Source organism: Ostrea edulis, chromosome 8, assembly GCF_947568905.1.
Source record: "Ostrea edulis chromosome 8, xbOstEdul1.1, whole genome shotgun sequence".
NCBI classification, from domain to species: Eukaryota; Metazoa; Mollusca; class Bivalvia; order Ostreida; family Ostreidae; genus Ostrea; species Ostrea edulis.
Genome location: NC_079171.1, coordinates 29,154,297 through 29,180,213, shown reverse-complemented (window position 1 = coordinate 29,180,213; position 25,917 = coordinate 29,154,297). Strand labels below are relative to the sequence as shown.

The 25,917-nt window shown below is 35.2% G+C and overlaps 1 protein-coding gene and 1 pseudogene across 1 annotated transcript; both read left to right on the top strand.

The window, feature by feature from the left end:
- The first annotated feature begins 1,341 nt into the window (after positions 1-1,341).
- Positions 1,342-2,946, top strand: LOC125663055 (mucin-2-like; annotated as a pseudogene).
- Positions 2,947-12,748: 9,802 nt separating this feature from the next.
- LOC125663054 (uncharacterized) lies at positions 12,749-19,317 on the top strand. The gene is made up of 4 exons (XM_048895372.2): positions 12,749-12,808; positions 14,876-14,975; positions 16,105-16,227; positions 19,004-19,317. Exons 1-4 carry the CDS (start codon positions 12,749-12,751, stop codon positions 19,315-19,317), a joined length of 597 nt encoding a protein of 198 aa, XP_048751329.2.
- Positions 19,318-25,917: the final 6,600 nt, after the last annotated feature.

Here is a 25,917-nt window from a genome sequence, read left to right as displayed (position 1 = left end):
AAAAATCCTGAACATGATTTCTGTATACAATGCTAAGAGCTAATATATAAGAAACTATAACTAAGTGTCCACTGGCTCGATGATGTCTATTTTATAAGAAGACTTCGTCATCATCATCATCTTCATCACGATGTCTTCTTTTCGATCCTATTTTTATCTGTAGATTTAATCAAATAAAAGACCTTTCAAGTTCTTTTGAATTTTGAAAAAATGCTTACGAGGTTACATAAGATATATGCTATAACCTTACCAGTGGGGGACTCGGTGGTGAATTTGCCGTCAGCTTGGCCCTCACATCCTCAATTCCCCTTTTGATGGTTAGCTCACACATTGTAATGGCTTCAAATACCGTTTCCGGTATGGACACTTGTTTTCCCAGATGATTGTCTGAAATATATAGCATATACACTTTCTTGAAAAAGATACAGAACACATGAAAAATAATGTTTTTAAAAATACAAAGTAAATAAAAGGAATGAAATTTGACAAATATGTATATTTCAAAATACCTTGAATATGCAGCCACACTTTGCCGCGAAACGTGGCTAGCTGGATGGTATATCTCCCCTTGACAAACGTCTTCTTTTTTGAAGAGGCGATGAACTGGATACCAGTGTTAGTTTCTTCTTTTTCCAGTGTTACGTCCATATTTTTTCTGGAGTTTGATAGCGCAATGTTCACAATCCGTTCTAAGCTTTGTGTGATGGCACAATGACCAAAACATGTTTCTTATATACTAAAACATTTATAAACAATTATATTGTGTTTTCCACGACAGAAAATAAACAATCTTGAATAGAACATTGTTTTAAAAAAAAAAGACCGCTTCATGAACTTGCATCGACAACGAAACTTCTGTTGAGCTTGTGAGAAAAACAATGCCCCGTACCTGAACTCTTACTTGTTTTGGTAAACAGATTGGGCAAATAGAATGCACAACAAACAAGATTTATAAAAATCTATTCTGTTCTCATACATACACAGCTGCAGAGGAACTTTGTCATGAACTTTCACCAAGTCAACAAACTTTATACAATCAACAAAGGGTGGACGCATACATTTCAAGTTTGTTCAGAGAAGGGCACATGCAATCAGAGAAGCTTATATTTTTTAAAAAAGTGCATTAGTGTCAACACTCGTTTAGATCCACATCCACCACACACAATAGTTTTTATGAAATTTCATTTTACAGATGTATCAATACAACATATTGCTGTAAACAACTCTGCTAATAAATTCGTTCATAATCGTGTTTATATAATAGATAAGATAAGAATTTGTATCGGGATCGATATTCTTAAAATCTATCAAAACGTGATCTAAACCCGCGAACGCATCATCATGTCGGTCAGGTTGCTTGTTTTGCTATGGATTTCTTTCTCCTGTGGGTTGTCATCGAAGATGCAATTGGGATTATTGTGTGGAAATTATGGTACATGTGATTGGATTCCAAACACCTTATACACAGGATGTTTGCCTGAAGATGTCTCTTCACTATCGTTTTTGTACTTTGACTTGAGCAGTCACATTGTGTTGTCATGCACCTCGGTGCAGGTGGTATATATTGAAAACACGGAGCTAACATGCAACAAAATCTCTACTCTTTTTACTACACCGAGACCTATTTCAGTAGAGATCGGAGAGATCGGCCGAACTTCTTGCGTGAGTAAAAACTATAAATGATATGGGGTCTATTGAAGAGGGGGGGGAATCAAACTTCTTGCGTGAGTAAAAACTATAAATGATATGGGGTCTATTGAAGAGGGTGGGGGGATCAAACTTCTTGCGTGAGTAAAAACTATAAATGATATGGGATCTATTGAGGGGGGGGGGGTCTCTTTAAATATTTTTTTTTGCATGCATTGGAGACATGTTGAATGTTTTAATGTTCACTTTTCACTTTTATAGGTGGTGTCTCCTTATCGTACCACAGAGATGGATAGAGGATCTACCCAGGAAGTGGAGGTTAATAATTTTATTATCATTTTTTCTGCAATTTATTATTAGGTTTACATAATGTAAAATAATTCTGTTTTGATATTACCCACCACCCTACCACAGAGCATTTAAGAGATATACCCAAGAAGTGGAGGATAAGGTAGATCATATTTATCAATTTAGCTATCATATTTAAGTAATGTATACTATTCTTTCAGTTTTCGACACTTCCCACCACCGAAAACTTACAACCCTCAAGCACTCAAGGCCAAGCATCTACACTTGTTGTGAAGGTTTGTGTACATTCCTTCAATTGTTATTTTTTATAATCTTATAAACCCATTTACAAACATGTATTGTATAGTATACATAATGTAAGTTATCATGTATGTTTTTTTAGGTTACCTCTGGCTCTCGCCCTACCGTAGTAACTTCAGAGGAGATAAGTACCACTGGATCCACCCAAAGTTCCTCGCATGATGATGGAAATGCTGTTCCAACTGGCTCTCGCCCTACCGTAGTAACTTCAGAGGAGATGAGTACCACTGGATCCACCCAAAGTTCCTCGCATGATGATGGAAATGCTGTTCCAACTGGCTCTCGCCCTACCGTAGTAACTTCAGAGGAGATGAGTACCACTGGATCCACCCAAAGTTCCTCGCATGATGATGGAAATGCTGTTCCAACTGGCTCTCGCCCTACCGTAGTAACTTCAGAGGAGATGAGTACCACTGGATCCACCCAAAGTTCCTCGCATGATGATGGAAATGCTGTTCCAACGCTAACCATCCTCATAAGTAAATACTTATACATTTCTTTTTGTTTATCTCTATTTACGATAATTTTAACATTGATTCTTTTAAGATTGTGGTTATTAAAAAGAATCAAAACCAATCTTTAAGAAATCCAATATATACTAGATCAAGCTCAAACATTTCACTTGATTCTTTTGATTCTGAAGGTTATTTAAGACCTCACACAGATAGTATATATGATGAAGTTGTGTAAATTCTTTTTTCCAGTTATCACAACAGTTTTGGCTACCACTTTTGTTCTTGCATTAGTAATCATAATAATTTCACAGTGTAAAAAAAAGAGACAGTTTAATGTACTTTATCCTAAGTATTATGAACAGTTTGAGTTACAGTCAAAAGATATTTAAATTACAAAAATGTGGTTACTGCTTAAGCATGCATCATAAATTATGCTTATAGGCAAACTTTATTAAATCAAAAACTATAATTAATATATTGCATCCTTTCAGTCCTTTCTGCATGTTCTACTGCTATATCGGTGTGCTGCTGCTTACTTTTGATGTGTCGTGTGCTAGTGCAACGCTTAGCGAGAAATAGAATCCGTAGAGAACATTTTAATGACGTTTCTATGTATTCTGTCAGTGATGAAGAAAGTGGAAATCTTTGAGGTCATTGAATTTATCATTTTTTTCCTTAGCTTCTATCGGTTTCATTACCTATATCGGACAGCAAATTACAATCATTAAAAGAAAAATATTGGAAATCATCCATGTGTTACAGAATGTTGGACAGTCAATTAAAATCATTGGAAGGAAATTATTAGATATAGCTTGTACATTACAAAATATTTACACCAAGAGTCTTGATGTATTAAGCTCGTTAAAGCGAAAAGAGAAAAAATGTCGGCTAGTTCAAGAGCATAAGCATATGATTGCATGTCCTAGATATCCAGTTAGAAATAGAAAACAAACTATTTTTTATGGTGTCAATGAATAGATTACTCCTAAAATGGTATTTTTTGTTGGTTAATATTTTCAGACAAAAGATTTCTAGACAAGCTTTATAATGTCCATGACTAAACTTTTAATTTGGGATCCTTTAAGATGTTTATCACTCAAAGTATTTTTTTTTTCAGCTACTACTTTAGTGTTTGTCGTGTTCATCATTCTCTTGTATTGCTATCAGCAAAAATATAAGCGTCAACAAATGAATCTGAGATTTGATTCTTTACATTACTATATTGTGGATCCAATAGAACTACAACATTATAGAGAAAGAAATAATTTAGGATTTGGTGAGGAAATAAATACTTGTCATATATAATAACAAATTATACATGTAGAGTGAAATATCATAACACACTGTCCATGGTTAAAGTAGTAGTTTGATTAGAGATTATTTCATCAATCATAAGCTCATATATCTGTCTGCTATGCTCAGGTTTGCTTTATTTAAGCTTATGAATTTTTCTTGCTTAATGCTTTTACCTTGATAATGCTTTTTGATGAGTGATCTTTTTTGAAATGTTAGGAATTGGGACTTGTGTCAATATATATGACATATTGTGTGTTATTTTCCTTTTTTTTTAATTAACAGATACAATCTTTGAGAAGCTGTTGTTTAATTGTGTGGTATTTTGATCATACATATTTGTACAATTTGTTTTCCTAAATAAGACTGTATTAGTTTATATGTTTAGGAACGAGAGAGTTAATATTTACATGACATGTTGTGGATCAAGATTTCTTTTAATTACCAGATACAATCTTTGAATTTTTTTTTCAATTGATGCATGCATACTTGTTTTTACCTTAATAATGCTTTAGACTTATGTCTTTTTTCAGTAATGGTTAATTATTTTCTTTAAAAATGTCAAAAATTTTGGAACTTGTGTTAAAATTGAATTGACTTATTGTGGATTTTTTTTCTCTTAATTAATAAATATGATCTTTAAGAAACTGTTGTTTAATTATAGCTTTTTTGGTTTACAATTGTATGCACATGTATTTATGATTTTTGTCAGTATTTACATCTGGTACAAGTTGAATTCTTCCAAGTTGTCTAAAACAAAACATACTTTAATTTTACATAATTGAAGATCTTTTTATCTTGCTACACTTATGCATACTGTTTTTTATTTTTAAATTACAAGAAATGTATATAGGTGGGTTTTTTTTAATTTCAGTCTATATGTAATTATATATGATATTTGTACTTGTGAATTGTTATTGATTTTTCATATTGCAATATGACAAAGGTTTTTACCTGTGTGATTCATTATTTTTTATTTACACTTTTACAAAGAAATGTGCCAAAGATTATTCCAAGTATAAGTTAGAGTATATTAAGTGAAATCTTAATGGATAAGAAGGGGCGGAGCGAACGTTAGTGAGCGAGCCCCTTCTTATCCAATAAGATTTCACTTAATATACTCTAACTGGCTTAGAATGTAACCTAGTTTTTCATTGGCTGGGAACATTTACAATGTCATAAAATTTATTTTCAAATAGCCAATCACAGTCAGTCACGTGATATCTCTCTGTTGGGAATTCTTAATGAATAAGTGAGCCACTTAATGAACAACTTCTTGAAATCTGATTGGTCGACAAACTAGGTTATATTCTAATTACATTTAATGAATATTTCTTATATACATGTACTGTGATTTTCATGATTTTGAATTTTTTTAGTTGACATGGCATGTTAACAAGATCTGTTTTTGAATAAATGTTTAAATGATATACTGTATTCTGTACCCTTCAACATGATTAAGAGAATGTTTCCATTGAATGAAAGAAAGCTAAAATAGTATCGACATTCTTTGTTAAAAGAAAGGTCTTCAGTGAGCGTTGACTTTTGATGGAATGCAATAGTTCATTTCACTGAAATATTACACTTGCTGGATAAAAATATGATGATGGGAATGGAACATACTGGAGTTAAGATTAAGGTCTTAAATGGTCATTGGCTATCTGATAAGAAACTCAGTATGTATGGTATACATACCACCCTTGCTAGGTGAATAAAGGTTGTTGATGGGGTTCAATGTACAGGTGAACTTTGTTGTGTATGTATTAAAACAAATGTGCTCTTATAGAAATCTTGTTATGTGATATGATGTTAACGTCAACTGAACTTTCGCACAACAATTCTACATTTTAACAAACAAAAATTCCATACAAAATTGGAGTTCAGGGATAGTTTAAGAACGAAAGTTTCTATTAAAAATATATTTTCACTGTACAAGTATATATATTTTTAAACATTTCCAATAAGAAGTATAGGATTAAGTCGCTGCTGTTTGCATTAATAAGCCGTAGTATTCAACAGAAAATGGATTATTTTCAAAAACGTGATACTGACTTAGTAATTTGTCCATATGACAAAACGCATGTTATTCGAAAAGAAAGACTGTCGCGTCATCTTATAAAATGTGGAAAAAACATGACTATTAACAAAAATTTCACACCTTGTGAATATAACTATTGTCACAAAATCAGAAGAGGTAAAGGTGCTGAACATTACGCTAAATGTGAGGATAAACATGCCGAAGATGAGCGGATATCTTGTGTAAAAAAGGGTGGTGACACTTCTCTCCCTAAATATAGTGAACTTCATATAGAGGGAGAGAACTGGGATGCTGAATTAGAACCTTTTTGCAATGAAAAATACTGTGGGTACATTCCAGAGATAAAGAAACAAAACTAATATGCATTTAATTGGATTGTTTTTAGCTTATGGTTTTTTTTCTCATCTTGTGACGTGTGCAGCAAATTGCAATATATATATTATTTCGATCTTTTGTGTGTGTTTTTCTGAATGAATTAATTTTGGTCGATGGAGTTAACTAATGGAAATTTGCTAAGAGTTATCATTCTTTGCAAGTAAGTTGATTATGCGAGTCTTTAGTTCCAATATAAAATGTACACCTTAAGATGATTGGATAAGGTCTGCAGTAAGCCTTTGGTCTATATTTAACTATAGGGAGATGCTATATATTTCTTATAAACTATGCTACTAAGAAGATGGTTGAGCTTGTTTAAATCTTCTCATTTATAAAGCTTTTTCGAAAGGTGTAGAGAAATCCAACCATATACAAAAACACATCATATATACCAAAGATGGGCGGGGGGGGGGTATTGTAAGCCTTTGCTATTATTAAACAGAATAAACCTTCTGAATGGGCGGAGTCTGCGGTAAGCCTTTGGGTATAAATATATAGAATAAACCTTCTGAGTGGGTGAGGTCTCCTGTAAGTCTTTGGTATAGATATTTAGAATAAGCTGCTTGAATGAGTGGAGTCTCTTGTGTGCCTTTGGTATAGATATAGTAACCGCCTGAATGGGCGGAGTCTCTTGTAAGCCTTTGGTAAAGATATATAGAATAAGTCTTCCTGAATGGGCGGAGTCTCTTGTAAGCCTTTGGTATAGATATATAGAATAAGCCTTCCTGAATGGGCTGAGTCTCTTGTGAGCCTTTGGTATAGATATATAGAATGAGCTTTCGTCTCATTAGCATATTTGGTAAGAAATATATCGTAAGATGGGCGGAGCTTACTATATATCCTATCAAATGTTAAGTGTGTTGCGAAGCAGCATATATACCACTACTTGTGTTAATTAAGAAGTAGGTCACTGTAATATACTTTTTGAATTTCATGGCTATATTTAGATATTTCAGATACTAAGTGGCTTAGATCCATCAAACTTATCAAGTTGATGCATCTTGGCTTCTCAGAGTGTGTCAGCTAAAAGGTAGGTCACTGTGACCTACTTTTGCTTTTTGTTGCAAATCTATGCAAGGTGAAGATAACGAACAGTGATCAATCTCATAACTCCTACAAGCAATACAAAATAGATAGTTGGGCAAACACGGACCCCTGGTCACACTAGAGGTGGGATCAGGTGCCTAGGAGGAGTAAGCATCCCCTGTTGACCGGTCACACCCGCCGTGAGCCCCATATCCTGATCAGATAAACGGAGTTATCCGCAGTCAAAATCAGTGTGCCAAGAACGGCTTAACAATCGGTATGAAATATGTCAGACAGCATTTGACCCAATGCGAGGTCGTATTGACGAACTAGATCGTTATAACGACCATAGAATTTGCGAAATGCTGACTTCAATCGAGACTGTTGAAATCCCTGTACCATCAACTTGTTTGTCAGTAGCTTACCTCGATTTAAAAACTGACTATACCCAGAACAAGCTCTTGCATATCGAATTAGTTGAGATATATAAACACCATATGCAGGTGATAATGGAATATTGCTACAAACTAAAAACCCAATGATCATCAAACCTTCACTTAACGTAGTTCCACACTCCTGTGACGTCATAGGATTTTGCAAAGTCAATGATTTAATGACAGGAACATAAATTTTGTTGGAATCTTTTTCAATAGTTATTGTAAAAAACCTTGTTAGCCATAAAGTATTTTTAAAGTCTTAGTTATATTTGAATAGTCAATGATATGTTTCAAAATATTGAATCCAAGGACAATAACTCTGTTTTCATTAGATTATTTATTAAGTCCATTATGCGATAGATTTTCTTTATTTTTGACAAACATTTTACCAAGGTGATAAGGAATCATTATCTGTGTCTTTTCATGAAATTACATAAAATTTTATTCTCGAGTGATTTTAAATAGCTCAGCTGTATAGTGCCAGACTTCAGATTTTTATGGGGGTATACATAATCTGGAAGCTATAGATTTGAAATTATTAAGGAAAGGTATGGATTTTTTTCCATAAATAACTATAACAGATGTAACTCTACTAATATAAACAGAAAAAATAATATGTAAACCATGCTATAAGGAAAATGCGTCCACATTTGTTTGTTTTTTAACATTTTGGAGAATAACGCTAATTCAATAATTTTGCACATATTATTCTAAAACTTGATGAACATATTGAAAATGACGTGTGTTTTAGTTATTGACATGTTTCCCGATAAATAAATGCAATTCAAAAAATATTTTATTTTTATATTAAAATTACAACAAATAACCGTTTCCAATGAATTTCATAAAAATCTACATCGGGGTACATGACTTTGGTGGTGTATGTAATTGAAATTAGTATGGAAATCCTTAAATGTTTTGCCTTTTTTCATTACTCTGAATGGTAATTTATTGACTCCAAACAAAAAATTGCTACCCAAACCCCAAAAATCCAGGACTAAGGACCCACCTTAACTCACTCTTTGTTTTTTTTATTTCAACAGAGCTGAAAATGTTAAAAAGGAATTCTGTTGATATTGGTTTTAAGAACCATTCTCCAACAATGGCATGGAATGTAATTGCATTAAAAATCAGACAAAATACAATGCGATCCCCTTGTTCGAATTATATGCATAGTAAATTCGGTATTTAACACCCCAACCGTCTTTATGTCCTTTGAAAAAGAAACATGTAGAAGAGAAATATGTACTACCCAGATATGCACGTAGGTTAAGTAACTTCATTTTGTAATTATTTTGATTGCCTAATCTAATAGTGTACTGTATGATATCCCCTCCATACACTATCATGTAAAACTTATACGGTACCAATTTTGATGCACCAGATGCGCATTTCGACAAATAATGTCTCTTCAGTGATGCTCAACCGAAAGCTTTGAAATCCGAAATAACTATGAAGTTTTAGAGCTAAATATAGCCAAAAACAGCGTGCCAAAAAAGTGGAGCCAAATTCATCCAAGGATAAGAGCTATGCATGAGGGAGATAATCCTTAATTTTGAAATGAATTTCTAAATCATATCATGTGATAGATCTTTAAAACCTTGTTAATTGATGAATCTTGGTTAGTGAGAATATTTGCCTGTTCTACAATGTATCACAAGAGCGATTATAGGCCCATGGGCCTCTTGTTTACTATGTTCTGAAAGTCTTAACTATTTTACACAGAAAATTGAAACATATATATTTGATTTTATCATATATTTGAATGACTTTATTTTATCTATGTATCACGCAACACCTTTAGTGAAATTAACATGAGACGTGCAACACTTTCTTTCTAGATTGCATAGCCCTTGGGACTAGTGATACTTTTAACTAGTACTCATGTGACCGATAATGCCTGAGAGACTAGTGATATTTTTAACTAGTATTCAGGTGACCGGTAAGGCCTGTGGGCCTCTTGGTATCAGTGTTATAAGACATGTATTAACGCGCTATAGCAATAAACCGGCAGGTTTAGGCTTTCAACTAAAGACTTGCTTTTCGGAGGAAGAAATAAAATACAAGTATGTGACAGATGAACAGATACGGGAGACGGGGGACAAATTTTATCGATACCAGTAGATTATGTGGGGATAAAATTATCACACTCAAATTTCTTTTTTTTTTTTAATTTATTTGTGAAATGCAGTTTTCGTTGATGGGAGGTGTAAACGTGCACGATAAGAATCCTTTTATCGATTCAAACTAAGGATACGCATGCATTGTGTACGTAATCTCATTAACAATCTCCAATACTGCAGAGGCAAGTTGTCTCTGATTCTTTTTACATTTATGGGAAACAAAATACATCCTGTGGTAAATAGGTATGAAGCTGAAGACACGAGTAAGAATATCTTTAAAAATAACACTGTCTCTCTCATAAATGAATATACACACCGAGAACGCTCCTTATGGTATATCAATGATAACGTATCCCATAAAGTACAACGGTCATTTCAGAGATGGAATATTCAAATTTAATGAAATTTTTTTAACTTCAACTTGTGAATGTTCCTAAGTGTTACTAACTTTTATTTCCTTCAATAGTGACGCAAATACAGACCGAGATTATGGACATCATTATAAGCTTTTTAGGCCAGCTGAGGTTTTTGGTTCCAGGATCGGCCCAAAATGGTGATATTGTAAATATTCAAAGTAATTCAGCAGAGTGCTATTTCACCACACCATTTACAGTCTCTTGATACTAATATACAATTCTAGCAAGTTTTGTTCCAGAAAGTTTACATAGGTTTACTGTTTACGCTGATCTTAACATAGAAATTTGTTTACGCTCCCAAACACTGATATTGCAATAGAACTTTATGAATTCCTCAGAAGATGTGATTAGGTCACATGTGGCAACGAATAATGTTTAAATAAAACATTTAGTACACATGCACTGTATAGCAATATCGGTACTACAATAACAAACAAATGAAGACAACGAACAGTGATCAATCTCATACATCCCATAAAGAATACAATTTTAGAGTGGGACAAACACGGATCACTGGTTATACCAGAGGTAAGACCAGGGGCACAGGAGGAGTAAGCATCCCCTTTTGACCGGACACACTTGTGTGATAAAATGATACAACAGAAATGGTATGTGTATATTTTCATGCCATATTAAAATTTCCAGTGCAAACAACAAAGTATTGATATTTTAGGTGCACAGAGTGTATTACCTTAAACGTATACTTATACCCCCCGCAAACGAAGTTTGGGGGGGGGGGTATACTGGAATCACTTTGTCCGTCTGTCCGTCCGTTTGTCCGTAGACGCAATTTGTCCGAAGTTTATTTCTAATACCGCTGGACATATTTCATTCAAACTTTATGCACATCTTCTATATATTATATAGTTGTGCATCTCCTATTTTCATTGAAATATTTTAAGTTATAGAAGTTACGCACATTTTCTTTTCATTTTGGGGGTTGCGTACTTTGTCCAGAGTTTAATTCTAATACCGTTGAACAGATTTGATTCAAACTTTATTCTCATCTTATATATGTAATGTAGTTGTGCATCGTCTATTTTCATTGAAATATTTTAACAGTTATGGAAGTTACGGACATTTTCTGGTTTGGCATCCACATACTGTATCTGCAATCTTGTGACTTCTCGGTAAAACATAAAGTGGCTCATGTGTGTTCAATACTTATTTGTCAGATAGTATTTATAATCTCAACTATCCCTGGCAATGGGATTCATAGTAAACTGCCTTTATTGCAGCTAGTTAGAGTTGTTATACCAGTGGAAAAGATTACAATAATACCAATACTTGAGCTAATGTCATTTATTTACTGACAAAATCAATGACAAAGTAAAGTTGGCATAACATAATGATCTTTAACAAAGTGAATATAAACTAAAGACTAGAAGAGTTGACCAGGGATTTGCAATCATACAGCCTAAAATGTGCCAAATAGTATTCATTGTTTATATTAAGCATATTTTTAATATTTCATGTACTGCTGTACTGTAGAATATACACTTCTGCATTCACATTGATTGCCCTGTAGATAATGTGAAAATATCCAATGTGCTTGCATTAAATATTTCCCATCATCTTATATGCCCCACGGGGGGTATTAGTCCTATTAGGACAGTTCTAGTTTGTTTCGTTAAAAACAAATTTCTCCCCAGCTTCACAAATTGAAGGTGAAATCACAACATACCCCCATAATGCACTGCATGGTATGGAGGAGGAAAAAGGAACATAGACGTTATGTGAAAGCTCTGAGTTTAATTAGGCGCGTATTTATAAACCTAAAAAGCATAAAAACATGTCGGAAAGATTACATTATGGCTCGGAGCGTCCACCATCGCGATTTCACTACCCTCATATACAAATCACTATATCTCATTATTCCAGATTTACATATTCCCATTTCATAAACGATTTCTACAAAGAAAAAAACTCCATCTTTCTATAGCTCTTCTTTGTCATAATTACCCAGTTTATTTGAATGAAAGAAGCACTCATTTTTGTCTGATTAAAATAAAACCAAATCCGAAGAAGCATAGTAAGACACGACCTCTTGGAAGACACTTGCTGAATCCTTCATAAAACTTTATGATTGAAAAAAGTCGAAGAGGGCGGGAACAATATTCATCACACGTGACGAGGCAATAAATCGCCTCAACCATTCAGAATTATTATTGAATCCGTCAGTAAACACTTAAGATACGGAAAAAGTCGAAGAAGGCGTGAGCAATACTTACCACACGTGTTGGAGTTTAAAGGCTATAAATCACAGCATTCAGTCAGAATTATTCTATTAGTATACTCATTATACATTATAGGCATTCTTCGGATTTAAATGAAACAGAAGAGTAGTTCTGGTGCACGGTTTTTCCAGCTTAGCATGCATTGTTTAGAGGTAAGTGTCGTTTGAATAAAAAAAATATTTTTGGTAATGTTTTATTCAAATATAACAAAGACGGTACTAAAATCTCCACACCATTGTTAACATGTATGTCCCCGTTTGAAAGTGAGGGGTGTAAATGTTCTTAGTAATTCATCAGAGTTCCTCTTCTTGTGTGTTCAGTTTTAACAGTTGTATCACATCTCTAATAATAACAAGGTTTAATCTTCTCAAATTTATGGAGAACATTTCTTTGAATACAAGCATCGTCAAATTGAAGGGATGGGGAGGGCGGTGTTAGCCGTGTTAAATGTTAAATTATGTCCAAATTATGAACAATACCAAATATTACAGAGGTTATTAACAGACATCTGGAAATAAAAACATGATGAAAGTATGTGATGATAATTATACTCAAGTATGTAACATCGGTTTTTTTTTTTTCAAAAGTGGGAGAGGGGAGGGACAGCCGGAGAAGTTGACTTCACAATTGTCTGAAAATTCTTGACAAGCAAAAACCAAACAAGTAATATGCTCAATATAGGTGAGGGGGGTCATCGGTTCTTGAAATGTTACGTTCCCACTATAATTCAATGCTGTTATTTATGAGTTGACAATGCCGGAAAAAGGGATGGTACCAACAGGCGCTTGCTTAATATTTTTATTAAAACTTACTATGCCAAATATTAGGAAGCACCTCTACATTTGTACATTCATCCCCAAAATCCACCTTTTTTAAATACATAATAATGCATTAGTATGACTGATTGTATATTGTTTAACGTTCCTCTCGAGGATATTTCACTCATATGGAGACGTCACTATTGCCGGTGAAGGGTTGCAAAATTTAGGCCTATGCTCAGCGCTTACGGCCTTTGAACAGGCAGGGATCTTTATCGTACCACACCTGCTGTGACACAAGACCTCAGCTTTTGCGGTCTCATCCGAAGGACCGCCTCATTTAGTTGGTTCTTATGACAAGTAAGGGGTACTGAGGACCTATTCTAACCCGAATCTACACGGGAAGTATACATTAGTATGAGGTATTAATATGAAATGGTGGATTCTGAGGTTGACTTCCCGTTCTCTTTATTTTCTGTTTCCCTTGTTCATAATAAGCCTTTTGATTTTATAAAATGCTGACCTCCTCATAACATTGCATAAAATATTTTCCGTTCTGTTCCGTTTTTCGTTCCGCGATATAGCAATACCGATATGAAACGAGGGGGCATATTTTGAATGATTGATTGATTTGTATGTTGTTTAAAGTCCTGCTCGAGAATTGTTCACTCGAATGTCACCATTGCCGGCGAAGAGCTGCATATTTAAACCTACATGTGTGTTCTACGCTTACGGCCTGTGAGCATAGAGGGATCTTTATCTTGCCACCCCTGCTGTAACACGGGTCCTCGGTTTTTCCGGTTCTATCCGATTGAACCGTCCTATTTAGTCGCTTCTTACGACAAGTAAGGGGTACCGATGGTCTATTCTCCCCCAGATCCCCCGAGAAGAGCATATGGTGAAATATGATCTCAATTTGATTAGAATTACTACAATGTAAAACTTATACGGTACCAATTTTGATGCACCAGATGAGCATTTCGACAAATAATGCCTCTTCAATATGAGAAAATGTCTATAGATGAGATACAGTGAGGTTTATTTCATTACAAAAGTATCCGAATGTGTCGCAACGTTTTTAACGTAATGTCACGTCAACGATTCCCTGGATCTTGCAACATACCATTTTCATTTCATAACTCCAAAAAGCAATACATAATAGAGAGTTTGTCAAACACGGAAACCTGGATATAATACCAGGGGTGGGATCAGGTGCTTAGGAGGAATAATAACCCCCTGTTGACCGGTCACACCCGCCGTAAGCCCTACATCCCGACAAGGCAAACGGGTGTATGTTATATGGTTAATTCCTCACAATAGAATACTAGGTGGGAAAGTCACGAAATATTTGGTCAACTTTCGTGCAGATGTTAATTATTGTAAACCCGTCAGTCTGGAAATACAATTTAGTGTTACCATTTACTAATTATCTAATACTACTACCCCGTTTTCCATTATTAGATTTGTTTTGTAATTGGTTTGCTGCTCGTCACTATCGATGGTACGATACAGTATAGAATACACGGCAGGGGAAAAGGAACTGGTATACTGCGAGAAAAAGGTATTTTAAATTTGTTTTTGAGGACTTGTATACAAAAAAAAAAAAATAATTTTAAACTGGAAAATGAGGAATAACGCCAGTACGTTAATGAAGTTTATGAAAACCTTGGCTGGGATAAAATCCGCTATAAATGTGACGTCATAATTGAATTATATACAAATTACTTATCATCGCCAGTTAAATCAATGTTTAAATCCGGGGTCATGTTTCTATTAGGGTACTATAATAGCAATGTAAAGGCGTCATACCGAATCGCCTATTTGTCACCTTTTCATGATAAAATATCTTCTCGTGCAAACATCCAAAATACATGGTTAAGTGGCCCCCTCCCTTTGTTTAGGACATATTCAAAGACTTCGCAATTTACATGTACCTAATACTATCACATCCATGAATATTTTATTGAGTTATTGAATAAAAACTAATTTGTTACGCTTTTGAAACTTTGTTTTAATTGAATGATACATTGCGCATTTGAATCAAATACATGTATGAAAACCTTGGCTCATGTTACGTCCCTTGTTCATTCTTTTGCGGTGCAAAAATCTATTTTCTTACAATGAACGTTGTAATTTTCCGATTTATAACTGTCAATGACATTTCTCATCGATTTCATTTACCTACAAAAATTCAACTTGTATGGCATAATTCACAGGCATAACCTCTTACACTGAGGAAAACGTGAAAGAGGAAAACTATTCTAATGAAGTGAAAACTTAGTTATTCACCGATTGAGAGAGAGAGAGAGTCAAAATGAAATGAAAGAAAGCAGAGGTGAGCAAGCTCACATACCCTACGCTCCAACATTGCTTGACAATGCCTCACAAAATGAATGATCCCGTTAGGATCTGGGTTAGAATAGGTCGTGAAAGGGGCGATCCTTCGGATGAGACCGCAAAAAACCGAGGTCCCGTGTCACAGCAGGTGACACTAAATTTCCACAACGCTCAATGATTCTACAGTACACCACTGATCTTTCGGAAAACTAACACAATATAATTGTTCCACAAAGGTTGTCGCGAACAAACTCACACTTTTCTTCGCAACATACTTATATCGATCACTTGTAAAATCCGGGAATTTGGGTTATACGTAAACTAAGAATGCCATTTTACTTATCCAATTATAGATAAAACCATCTGCAAAGAAAGGAACTTCTGTCAAAACGGAGGGACCTGTGTCCCCTCACTTTGGCCGATGAGGACGTGGAGGTGTGTCTGTCCGGAAGGATGGTCAGGAAGACGTTGTCAGAGTAAGATTATACTTTTTATCTTTTTATGAATAGAGAATTGTGTTTTACGCATAATTTATGGGCTTCCGTGCACGTTTTTTAATGTAAGACAAAAATTATGCCGCAGCATGATTTCTAAACACTTAGCAATTACTTAAACATTACGTCGCCAAGTGCAGTGTTATGTCTTTTTAATGAATGTGATGTTTTGGGTTCGAGTCCTTGTCGTACCTTTGGTTTTCTCTTAATCTTAGTTGTTAAATAGGTCGTGACTCGTGAAAACTTTTGCCCAGCCCTCGACATTTAGAAGCCAGAGTAGTGGGTCTTTTGAGCAAGACCTAACAAACCAAGGTCCCATCTAACGGCTTTATAAAGAGCACTAACTGTTACATTTGCAAGCAAGACCATTATAACAACCACATAATTTGCGATATGTTAACCTTGAACGCAACTGGTGACAGACCTGGGACACCAACTATCAATTTTGTCTGTAGAACGTCGTGTCAGGTACCATACCGAAAATATTTCCGTTGTAAAATATTTACAGATTTCTAAATGAATTATTTCATTTACCTTTGGATACTGTTGAGAGTGTTGGTATTTTTAAGAATAAATCTATGCAATCAACAAGAGGCCCATGGGCCACATCGCTCACCTGAGTCACTTTAACACATGGAAAATGAATTTCCATTGTTATTCCATTAACCTATATAAATACATATAAAATGTGGTTTCCCCTAGTATGGCCCCACCCGACCCCCAGGGGCCATGATATGAACAAACTTGAATCTGCATTATGTCAATAAGCTTCCATGTAAAGTTGAACTCTTCTGGCTCAATGGTTCTTGAGAAGAAGATTTTTAAAGATTGTTCCTATATAAATACATATAAAATATGGTTTCCCCTATTGTGGCCCCACCCGCCCCTGGGGGTTATGATATGAACAGACTTGAATCTGCATTATGTCAGAAAGCTTCCATGTAAATTTGAACTCTTCTGGCACAATGGTTCTTGAGAAGATTTTTTAAAGATTTTTCCTATATAAACACATATAAAATATAGTTTCCCCTATTGTGGCGCCATCCGACCCCTGGGGGCCATGATATGAACAAACTTGAATATCCATTATGTCAGCAAACTTCCACGTAAATTTCAACTATACTGGTACAGTGGTTCATGAGAAGAAGATTTTTAAATGGCCCCACCCTATTTTTACACTTTTGTGATTATCTCCCCTTTGAAGAGAACCTGACCCTTAATTTGAACAGTTTTGAATTCCCTTCAACTAAGGATGATTTGCATTACGTTTGAATGAAATTGGCTTACTGGTTCTGGAGAAGAAGAGTTTTAAAAATTTCCAGTGTATTTTCACTGATTTGCTATTATCTTTCCTTGGATAAGGGGATTGGCCCTCATTTGAACAATTTTGAATCCCCTTCACCCAAAGATGATTTGTGCCAACATTGGTTAAAATTGGCCCAGTGGTTTTGGAGAAGAAGTTGAAAATGTAAATGTTTAACAGACAGACAGACGACGGACAAAAAGCGATCAGAAAAGCTCACTTGAGCTTTCAGCTCAGGTGAGCTATTAGAAAAAAAGATGGGTCCCAAAACGCGAGCGCCATATGTCTCACAAACCGTTTGTTAACAAGAGGTACTTTGAGCAATGTTCACTAAGAATACCCTCTGCTTACCGCAATCCCCTAATGGGTGTTTTTAATAGGTATAAATTACTTCTGTCCTGAGTGTAAAAAAGAATACCCTCTGCTTACCCCAATCCCCTAATGGGTGTTGTTAATAGGTATAAATTACTTCTCTCCTGAGTGTAAAAAAGAAAGGGAACAGCAAAACCATGGGTATTCTCTTCTCTAGGAGTACGCTTGACCTTTTGACGCCAAAATCAATAGGGAACATTTTCGTCCCATGGGTAGTCCATATGTATGATAGGGTGACTGTAGGTGGTAAGGATAACGCTTTAGAGCCCGGAAACCATATTGCTACTTTGATGCCCAGTGGGCTTGACCTTTGACTCCAAATTCGATAGGAAACATCGTCGTCCCATTGGTAGTCCATATGTATATGGTGAATGTAGGTGGAAAGGATAACACTTTAGAGCCCGGAAAACATATTGCTACTTCGATGTTCAGTGCGCTTGACCCCAAATTCGATAGAGAACATCTCCGTCCTATGAGTAATCCATATGTATGATATGGTGACTGTAGGTGGAAAGGATAACGCTTTCGAATCCGGAAACCATTGCGTCTACAGACGGACGGACAACCCGATTCCAATATACATATAATATATAAAGAATGACTGGTATAAGTATAATCTCATTGATAAAATGTCAACAGTGAGTACTTATGCCTCCTAGGCACTAGATCCCACCTCTGTTCTGCCCAGGGTTCCGCGTTAACCATACTCTTTGAATTTGTTGACTTTACCATATCAACATTGTGCAGCTTTTCAATTTCTATATTGGGGGCCTCCGTGGCCGAGTGGTTAGAGCATTGCGCTCAAAATCACACGGCCTCTCACCTCTGTTGGCGCGGGTTCGAATCCCGCTCGCGCCGGTAAGTGAAAAAGTTTCCCAGTTTACTTTCGTAAGGTCGGAGGTCTCTTCCCAGGTACATTGTATCTGAGTTCTCTCTTCCACCAATAAAAAACGTGGGCGCCACCAGATAACTGAAAAATTGTTGAGTGTGGCGGGAAAACATCAATCAATCAATTTCTATATTGGAATAATTCTTTATGTAACTTTGAATAAAGTTGTTCATTTCCATAATTGTTTATTTCAGAATGTGGTCGAAAAGAGCCTACACCCTCTACCATGACTGGATCCGTGAAGACGACGGTAACTGAGTGGATACACACTACTATAACAGAACCCACAGACGTTACTATAACAAAGCCCATAGATATTACAGTAACTCAACCCATAGATGTTACCGTAACTGAACTTACAAGCTCTGCTGTAACTGAACCCACAGGTTCTACTGCAAATGAAGTCGCAGGCTCTAATGTAACTGAAGCCACAGTCTCTACTGCAACTGAACCTACAGGCTCTACTGCAACTGAACCCACAGAAACTACTGCAAATTGGGAATTTTGATGTATTAAAGGATGCCTAAGCAACAATATTTGTTTATAATACTTGTTCAAAGAAGTGTACCACCCATTCAAATTAAGAGCCTGGTTTTGTATGTATTATAATAATTATATACATGTTGTATTGGCAAACTAAATCATTATGACGACAATGCTGACTTAAAACAAAACTGTTGAAACTCATGTAACATCAACTTGCTTGTCAGTAGCCTGCCTCGATTTAAAATCTGATCATACCCAAAACTAGCTCTTGCGTATCTAATCAATTGAGTAACATAATTACCATATGCAGTTGATAATGGAATATTGCTACATAAATATGGGTTGTTTTGTTTTTCTTGCCAAGCGTTTGTCCACCTCCTGAAAAAAAATGGAACCACACACGACATATATGATCAATTTTCCTTTATCAGACTTATAAAAACTGGATAAGAAATATTTAGAATCTAGGATATCTGTGTACGCACTAGTAAAGCAATTTTCATGATGAAAAGGGTATATTGATTGCGAATACTTCACTTTAAAACATCTGAAATACAGGTTGTCTCTGCAATCTGATCGTCGCATGCAACTGCCTGAATTTTGGCTGTTGTTTCCTGAACTTCATAGCGTCAATCTTTAGATGTATGGATACAAATTTTGATTCAGGTATTAGTATTATTTGATGAAGCATCATAATGCATATCATAAACATTTATTGCAATGTTATGCTAGCATCGTATTTTTTCTGGCCAATAGTATGATTAATACTACAGATTCTGAGGACTTTAAAAACAAAAATTGATATTCAATGAAGTTCTATTGTCTTGAAGTTGTTGAGAAAGCATTTCGATACCAGAGGCCACAAGCATCGAAAGTTTTGGTTTATCTGATGAGTGATTTAGACAAATTGTCATCGAGAAATAGGTCATTGACGTGAAATTGCTTACTTATTCAAAGGGTACACTTTAACAATGAATACTACAAAAAGGGTTTTGAACAGAGTTGTGAATGTATGTCATAACCAAGGTGCCCCTATGTTCCTTGTATTACACTCGATGGTCAGTTTTCGCAATTAGATATCAGTGAATCTACATTTTGTCAACTCTTTCGGGAGTGGCACGAAGTAGAAGACATGACCGGGTATGCGCAATGGAGAGGTGTAAGAGAGAAATGTCATTACGGAGATGGCTCCTTGACGGCTATAACTTTCATCTGTTCCCTCCACCTGCTATGTATATAAAAGGAATCCACAGAGTTACATTTGAAGGTTTGGTATCGAGTATAAACGCTCATGTGTTGCTTTATGCGATGGTGAAGGGTGGGACATATAATTGGCGGTCTGTTTCAATTTTGGTTGCAGAAAATGTTATGGGTGAACATGCGGAGTGTGCGAGATAATCTAAAAACGGTGTTCCAAATGGAGTTATGTTGAATAATGCTATGGGCAAAATATTCCAACTTCATACTATCAGGTGAATGACCTATTATTGCAGACATCTTTGGAGGATCTTCTTCATCCAGTAAATATATAATGTAAACTATCGAGAAATCCCTCAATGAACAGCTGTCCACGGACAGGGTATTTGTAAAACGTGTTAATTAAAAAAAAATGGAATCGATCACATTTTCTAGTGTAGCATACAAGAATTGGTCTATGAAATGCTTCCAACCAATTCTGAAATTCACTGACGCAAGTTTCTATTGGAACAGTCTCTACCTTTTCTTTGTGACAAAAGAGTTCTCCATTAATGGCGTGCAGGCCAGTAAAAAGCCTCTCCATGCAGTTGAAATTTACAGGTGGGCAGAACATATCTGTTAGAGGTGTTGTCACATCCAGCCACCTATAAACCTAAAAGTTTACTGTATGTTAAATACATGACCGGAGACGAGCTGCAATGTGATTTACAGTCAATATTGAGCCTGCAATTGATCTCTCTTCCAGTGAATGTGTGGAACAACTGCAGGAAATACCAGACAGGACCTTGCCACCTCTACCTTCATCTCTTAGAAATTCTGAAAATACCTTTCTTTATTGACCTGGAAACTACAGGTTTAGGTGATTATATTTTGCTCCCATATTATAGACTGACTGTATCATGTATGTGTATTCCATTATATACAGTATGTCATTTACAAATTCAAATCATACAATTTAAACTTATTTTGATATAGTTATTGTGTAGTGCAGTTAAATGATTTTTTTTTTTTACATATTGTGATATTTTATGGTACATCGTCAGAGATTTTTCAGCTGGCCTGTATTTCTGGTGACATTTCATTTATCTGCAAGTTCAAACCATTTATATTAACTTACATAACTGCATATGTGTACAATTGTAAATTTGATGATTACAGGGAAATTTACATGAAAGCTTCCTGACATAGTGCAGATTCAAGTGTGTTCAAATCATGGCCCCCGGGGGTTGGATGGGACCACAATATGGGATCAAAGTTTCACATACAAATATTATAAGAAATGTCTTTTAAAATCTTCTTCTTAAGAACAGCTGAGCCAGAAAAGCTGAGATTTACAAAAAAGCTTCCTGATATTGTTCAGATTCAAGTTTGAACAAATGATGGCCCCCGGGGGTTGGATGGGGCCACAAGAGGGGATCAAAGTTTTACATACAATTATATAGGAGAAATCTCCTTCTCAAGAACCACTGAGCCAAAAAAAGCTGAGATTTACACGAAAGCTTCCTGACATAGTGCAGATTCGAGTTTGTTCAAATCATGTCCTCAGGGGTAGGTTGGAGCCACAATAGGGAATCAGTGTTTTACATCGAAATATATAGGACAAATCTTTGAAAATCGTCTTCTCAAGAACCAATGAGCTAGAAGAGCTGAGATTTACATAAAAGCTTCCTAACATAGTGCAGATTCATGTTTGTTCAAAGTATGGTCCCCGGGGTAGGTTGGGGTCACAATAGGGGATGAAAGTTTTACATACAAATATATAGGGAAAATCTTTTAAAATCTTCTCAAGAACCATTGGGCCAAAGAAGTTGACATTTACATGAAAGCTTTCTGACATAGAGCAGATTCAAGTTTGTAAAAATCATGGCCTCCAGGGGTAGGTTGGGGCCACAATAGGGACTAAGGTTTTACATCCAAATATATATGGAAAGTCTTAAGATATGGGCCAAGGTGACTCAGGTGAGCGATGTGGCCCATGTACTTCTTGTTTCAAGAACCTTGCTTGTGGACCATTTTGCTCAGTTTTTACTGAGAAAAGCACGTAAAGGGAAATGATTTCTGGTCTAACCCTGCGGTTAGAAAGTGTCATTTGTAACTGAACTTAATCATATGAGATCCATTTTTCAATAAAAGGCAAGGGGGTGCCCCAAAAATGATTTATTTTGATTAATAAAATTCATAACTTATGGTATTTCCCCCAAAATACAGTTCTTCGGAATAGCAGATTACATGGTTATGTGTAATGTAATGAGGTTCCTATCTCTCCAACTAATCAATATATATTGATCAAACCCAGAGGGTTAGAAATCCAATAAAAAGTTATGTTTGTTTTCCATAAATTAATCATTTGAAAAAATGGATGTTTTAAATGCCCCGTATCTATAGTTTCAAAATGACAAATGAAGTTACCACTAACCATTAGCAGTGTTTTATCTAGACAGAAAAAGGGGCACGATTTTTTTTCTAAAAAGGGCACATGTTACCGCGATTTTCAGATTTTAAGGGTACCCTAATTCTCAACTTATTATAAGTTAAAACCAGTTTTCATTATGTCTAAATGCAACAGCTGGTGTTACCTTAGAGAGGAAATAACTCATTACACAATATGTAACAATTGTTATTTCACCAAACATTAAATTTCAAAGTAATATGCAACACCACATCCAAATGCACAACCAGTTGACAAAACAAATTAAATGATTATATTATGCAACTTATAAACTTATAGTTATTTCTGGTGTGGCCAAGCAAACACACTTTCTCGGGAGTATATGGCAACAATATAGGTGGCTGAGGTAAAGGCAGTTCTGGTCTACATGGCAAAACCAAACCAGTGTTGAGGATGGCTATGATTTATCGGGTATACACCTAACAACGTAAGAACTGGGTTCTTTATACGTCGAAATAATATACTCTTCAATTTAATTTACTCTAACTTTGAAACCCATCAATTAGTATCACCATCTCCATATGAGTGAAAAATTATCCAGAGGGACGTTAAACAATGTACATGTACAATCAATCAATCATCCCTCCTGTGGAAACCCATTATTCAATGTTGAAACTTTTCAAAGATTGATGGATCCTTATGTGATGTCATAGGTTTTTGCAAAAATCTTTATTAAATCAAACTTTGCGCATTATAGAAATATATCTTTCACAAGAATTTTAATCACTGCATGAAATAAAAAAAAGATCATCTATTGATACTTAAAAAGTTTATATTTTCCATAGATAATCAATTCTTTATAATTGAAAAAAATGTTGTCAAGGGCAATAACTCCTATGCTGGAATCTGTTTTACTGCATGTGTATCAAACATGATTTCCTCATATCCACAAATAATTTATACATATTCATATCTATTTTGTATTGCTTGTAGGAGTTATGAGATTGATCACTGTTCGTTATCTTCACCTTGCATTAATGAATTCACAGGTTGGTTTTTTTGTTGTTGGCATTTAGAATTTGTCATTTCAACAAGTTTTTATCTATTTGAATTATTCTGTATAATGAAAATGTATGATTTTCTGATGTTAACATATACTTCCGTTTTTGTATGTCTGACATGAAAGGTGAAGATAACGAACAGTGATCAATCTCATAACTCCTACAAGCAATACAAAATAGATAGTTGGGCAAACACGGACCCCTGTACACAACAGAGGTGAGATCAGATGCCTAGGAGGAGTACGCATCCCCTGTCGACCGGTAATCTTTAAAAATGTGGCATCACACACACTGGGTGCGTTCACAATTCTTCCATTGGTACAAATATCGATTTTGCCATTGGTTGTCTTTGGTACCAATGTTAAACAATGGTACAATTGGTTGCCTTAAAACTGTGAACGACAAATTGGCAAACCAAAGACAAAATAACGGCCAACGGTTGCCAATGTTGACCATTGGTACCACTGGTTACTAATGGTCACCAATGGTAGTCAATGGTTACCAACGCCAAATGTTAGTTTTCCGCCATTTTCAGAAATGACAAACCAAACAAGAATATCTGTTGCACTGCTGAAACAAAATGAAACTAATTTTAATGGACATGATCACTTTATATGATCACTTGTCATCAGGTGATATTCTTTTGCCAAAAAAGCATTCATTTGTACCACGTGTGCAACACTATGTTGAGGTTACTATTCCACAGTACACCTTAATAGATGATTTTAAAAGTCACTTTCGAATGTCAACATGCTTGCATTTGCGACCACTACCTGAATATAATCAGACAACTGGACCAATTCCAAATGTTGAAAAAGATGTTCTAATGTTTTTATGATTCATTGGTATGTAAAATTAGAGTAATTCTCATTTGCTTGCAAACATTTGTAACCTGCAAAATTAAACTTGCTTGTTTTATAAAGTAAAATGTCTTGTTACCGGGTTTCAGAAGTATTAGTATTATAGACTTAAACGTTATCATTGCAGGTAACCTTAAGAGTATAGGATCCATGTCAGACCGATTTAATGTTTCAAAAAGTTCTTTTCACAAATCCATGAAAAGAACAGGATCTGCACTAGTTAGAATTATGCCAGATACTACCAGATGGCCGTGCAGTGCAATCAATAAAACAGCGAGAATGTTCAGTGAAAGATCACAATTTCAAAATGTATTGGGCGCTATTGATGGGAGCCATATTCATATTACTGCTCCAAAACACTTTCACCAGGCTTATTTTAATCGTAAAGGGTTTTATTCAATTGTTCTGCTAGCCTCCTGTGATTCCAATATGTCATTTAACTACGTCTGGACAGGGAATTCTGGGAGTACGCATGACTCGACTGTATTAAGAAGTTCTGACTTATTTTCAAATTGCAATGGAAAGATATCACAAGGTTTTTATCTCTTGGGAGATTCTGGATTTCCTCTTTTAAGGTGGTTAATAACACCCTTTAGAGACCATGGAAATATCGGCCATCAACAAAAACTATTCAATAAAACTCACAGCAAATGTCGTGAAGTTATTGAACGTGCATTCGGTTTGCTAAAAAGTAGATTTAGAAGGCTTTTCAGATTTGAAGTAATAGATATAACAATTCTGGTGTACTTCACAACATATGTCTAGCTGAACATGATGAGTGTGACCTAGCCCCCAGATGCTGACAATATGGCTGTGGACAATGATGAGACCTTTACAAGAAATGGACACGAGTTACCAGTTCAGATGAGGCAGCAGTTAATACATCAGTTGCTAAATATTCAATAAAAGGATATAAATACTTTGTTTTTTATTTCAACATTTTAGACCAACAAAAATATAAACTCAAATAATGTAAACAAATGCAAATAAACAACATCTCTGTAATATATAATTAAAAAAAATAAACCCGTAATTGTGCAACTACATGTATCACAATTTAAAAACTTAAGAAAAAAACATTTGATATCATCTAACTACATTTTAAAATCAAAACT

Coding starts and splice junctions, on each gene's coding strand:
- LOC125663054 (XM_048895372.2), top strand. CDS start 12,749: ATGAAACAGAAGAGTAGTTCTGGTGCACGGTTTTTCCAGCTTAGCATG. Junction 14,976..16,104: donor TGGTATACTGCGAGAAAAAG/GTATTTTAAATT, acceptor ATCCAATTATAG/ATAAAACCATCTGCAAAGAA. Junction 16,228..19,003: donor GTCAGGAAGACGTTGTCAGA/GTAAGATTATAC, acceptor TGTTTATTTCAG/AATGTGGTCGAAAAGAGCCT.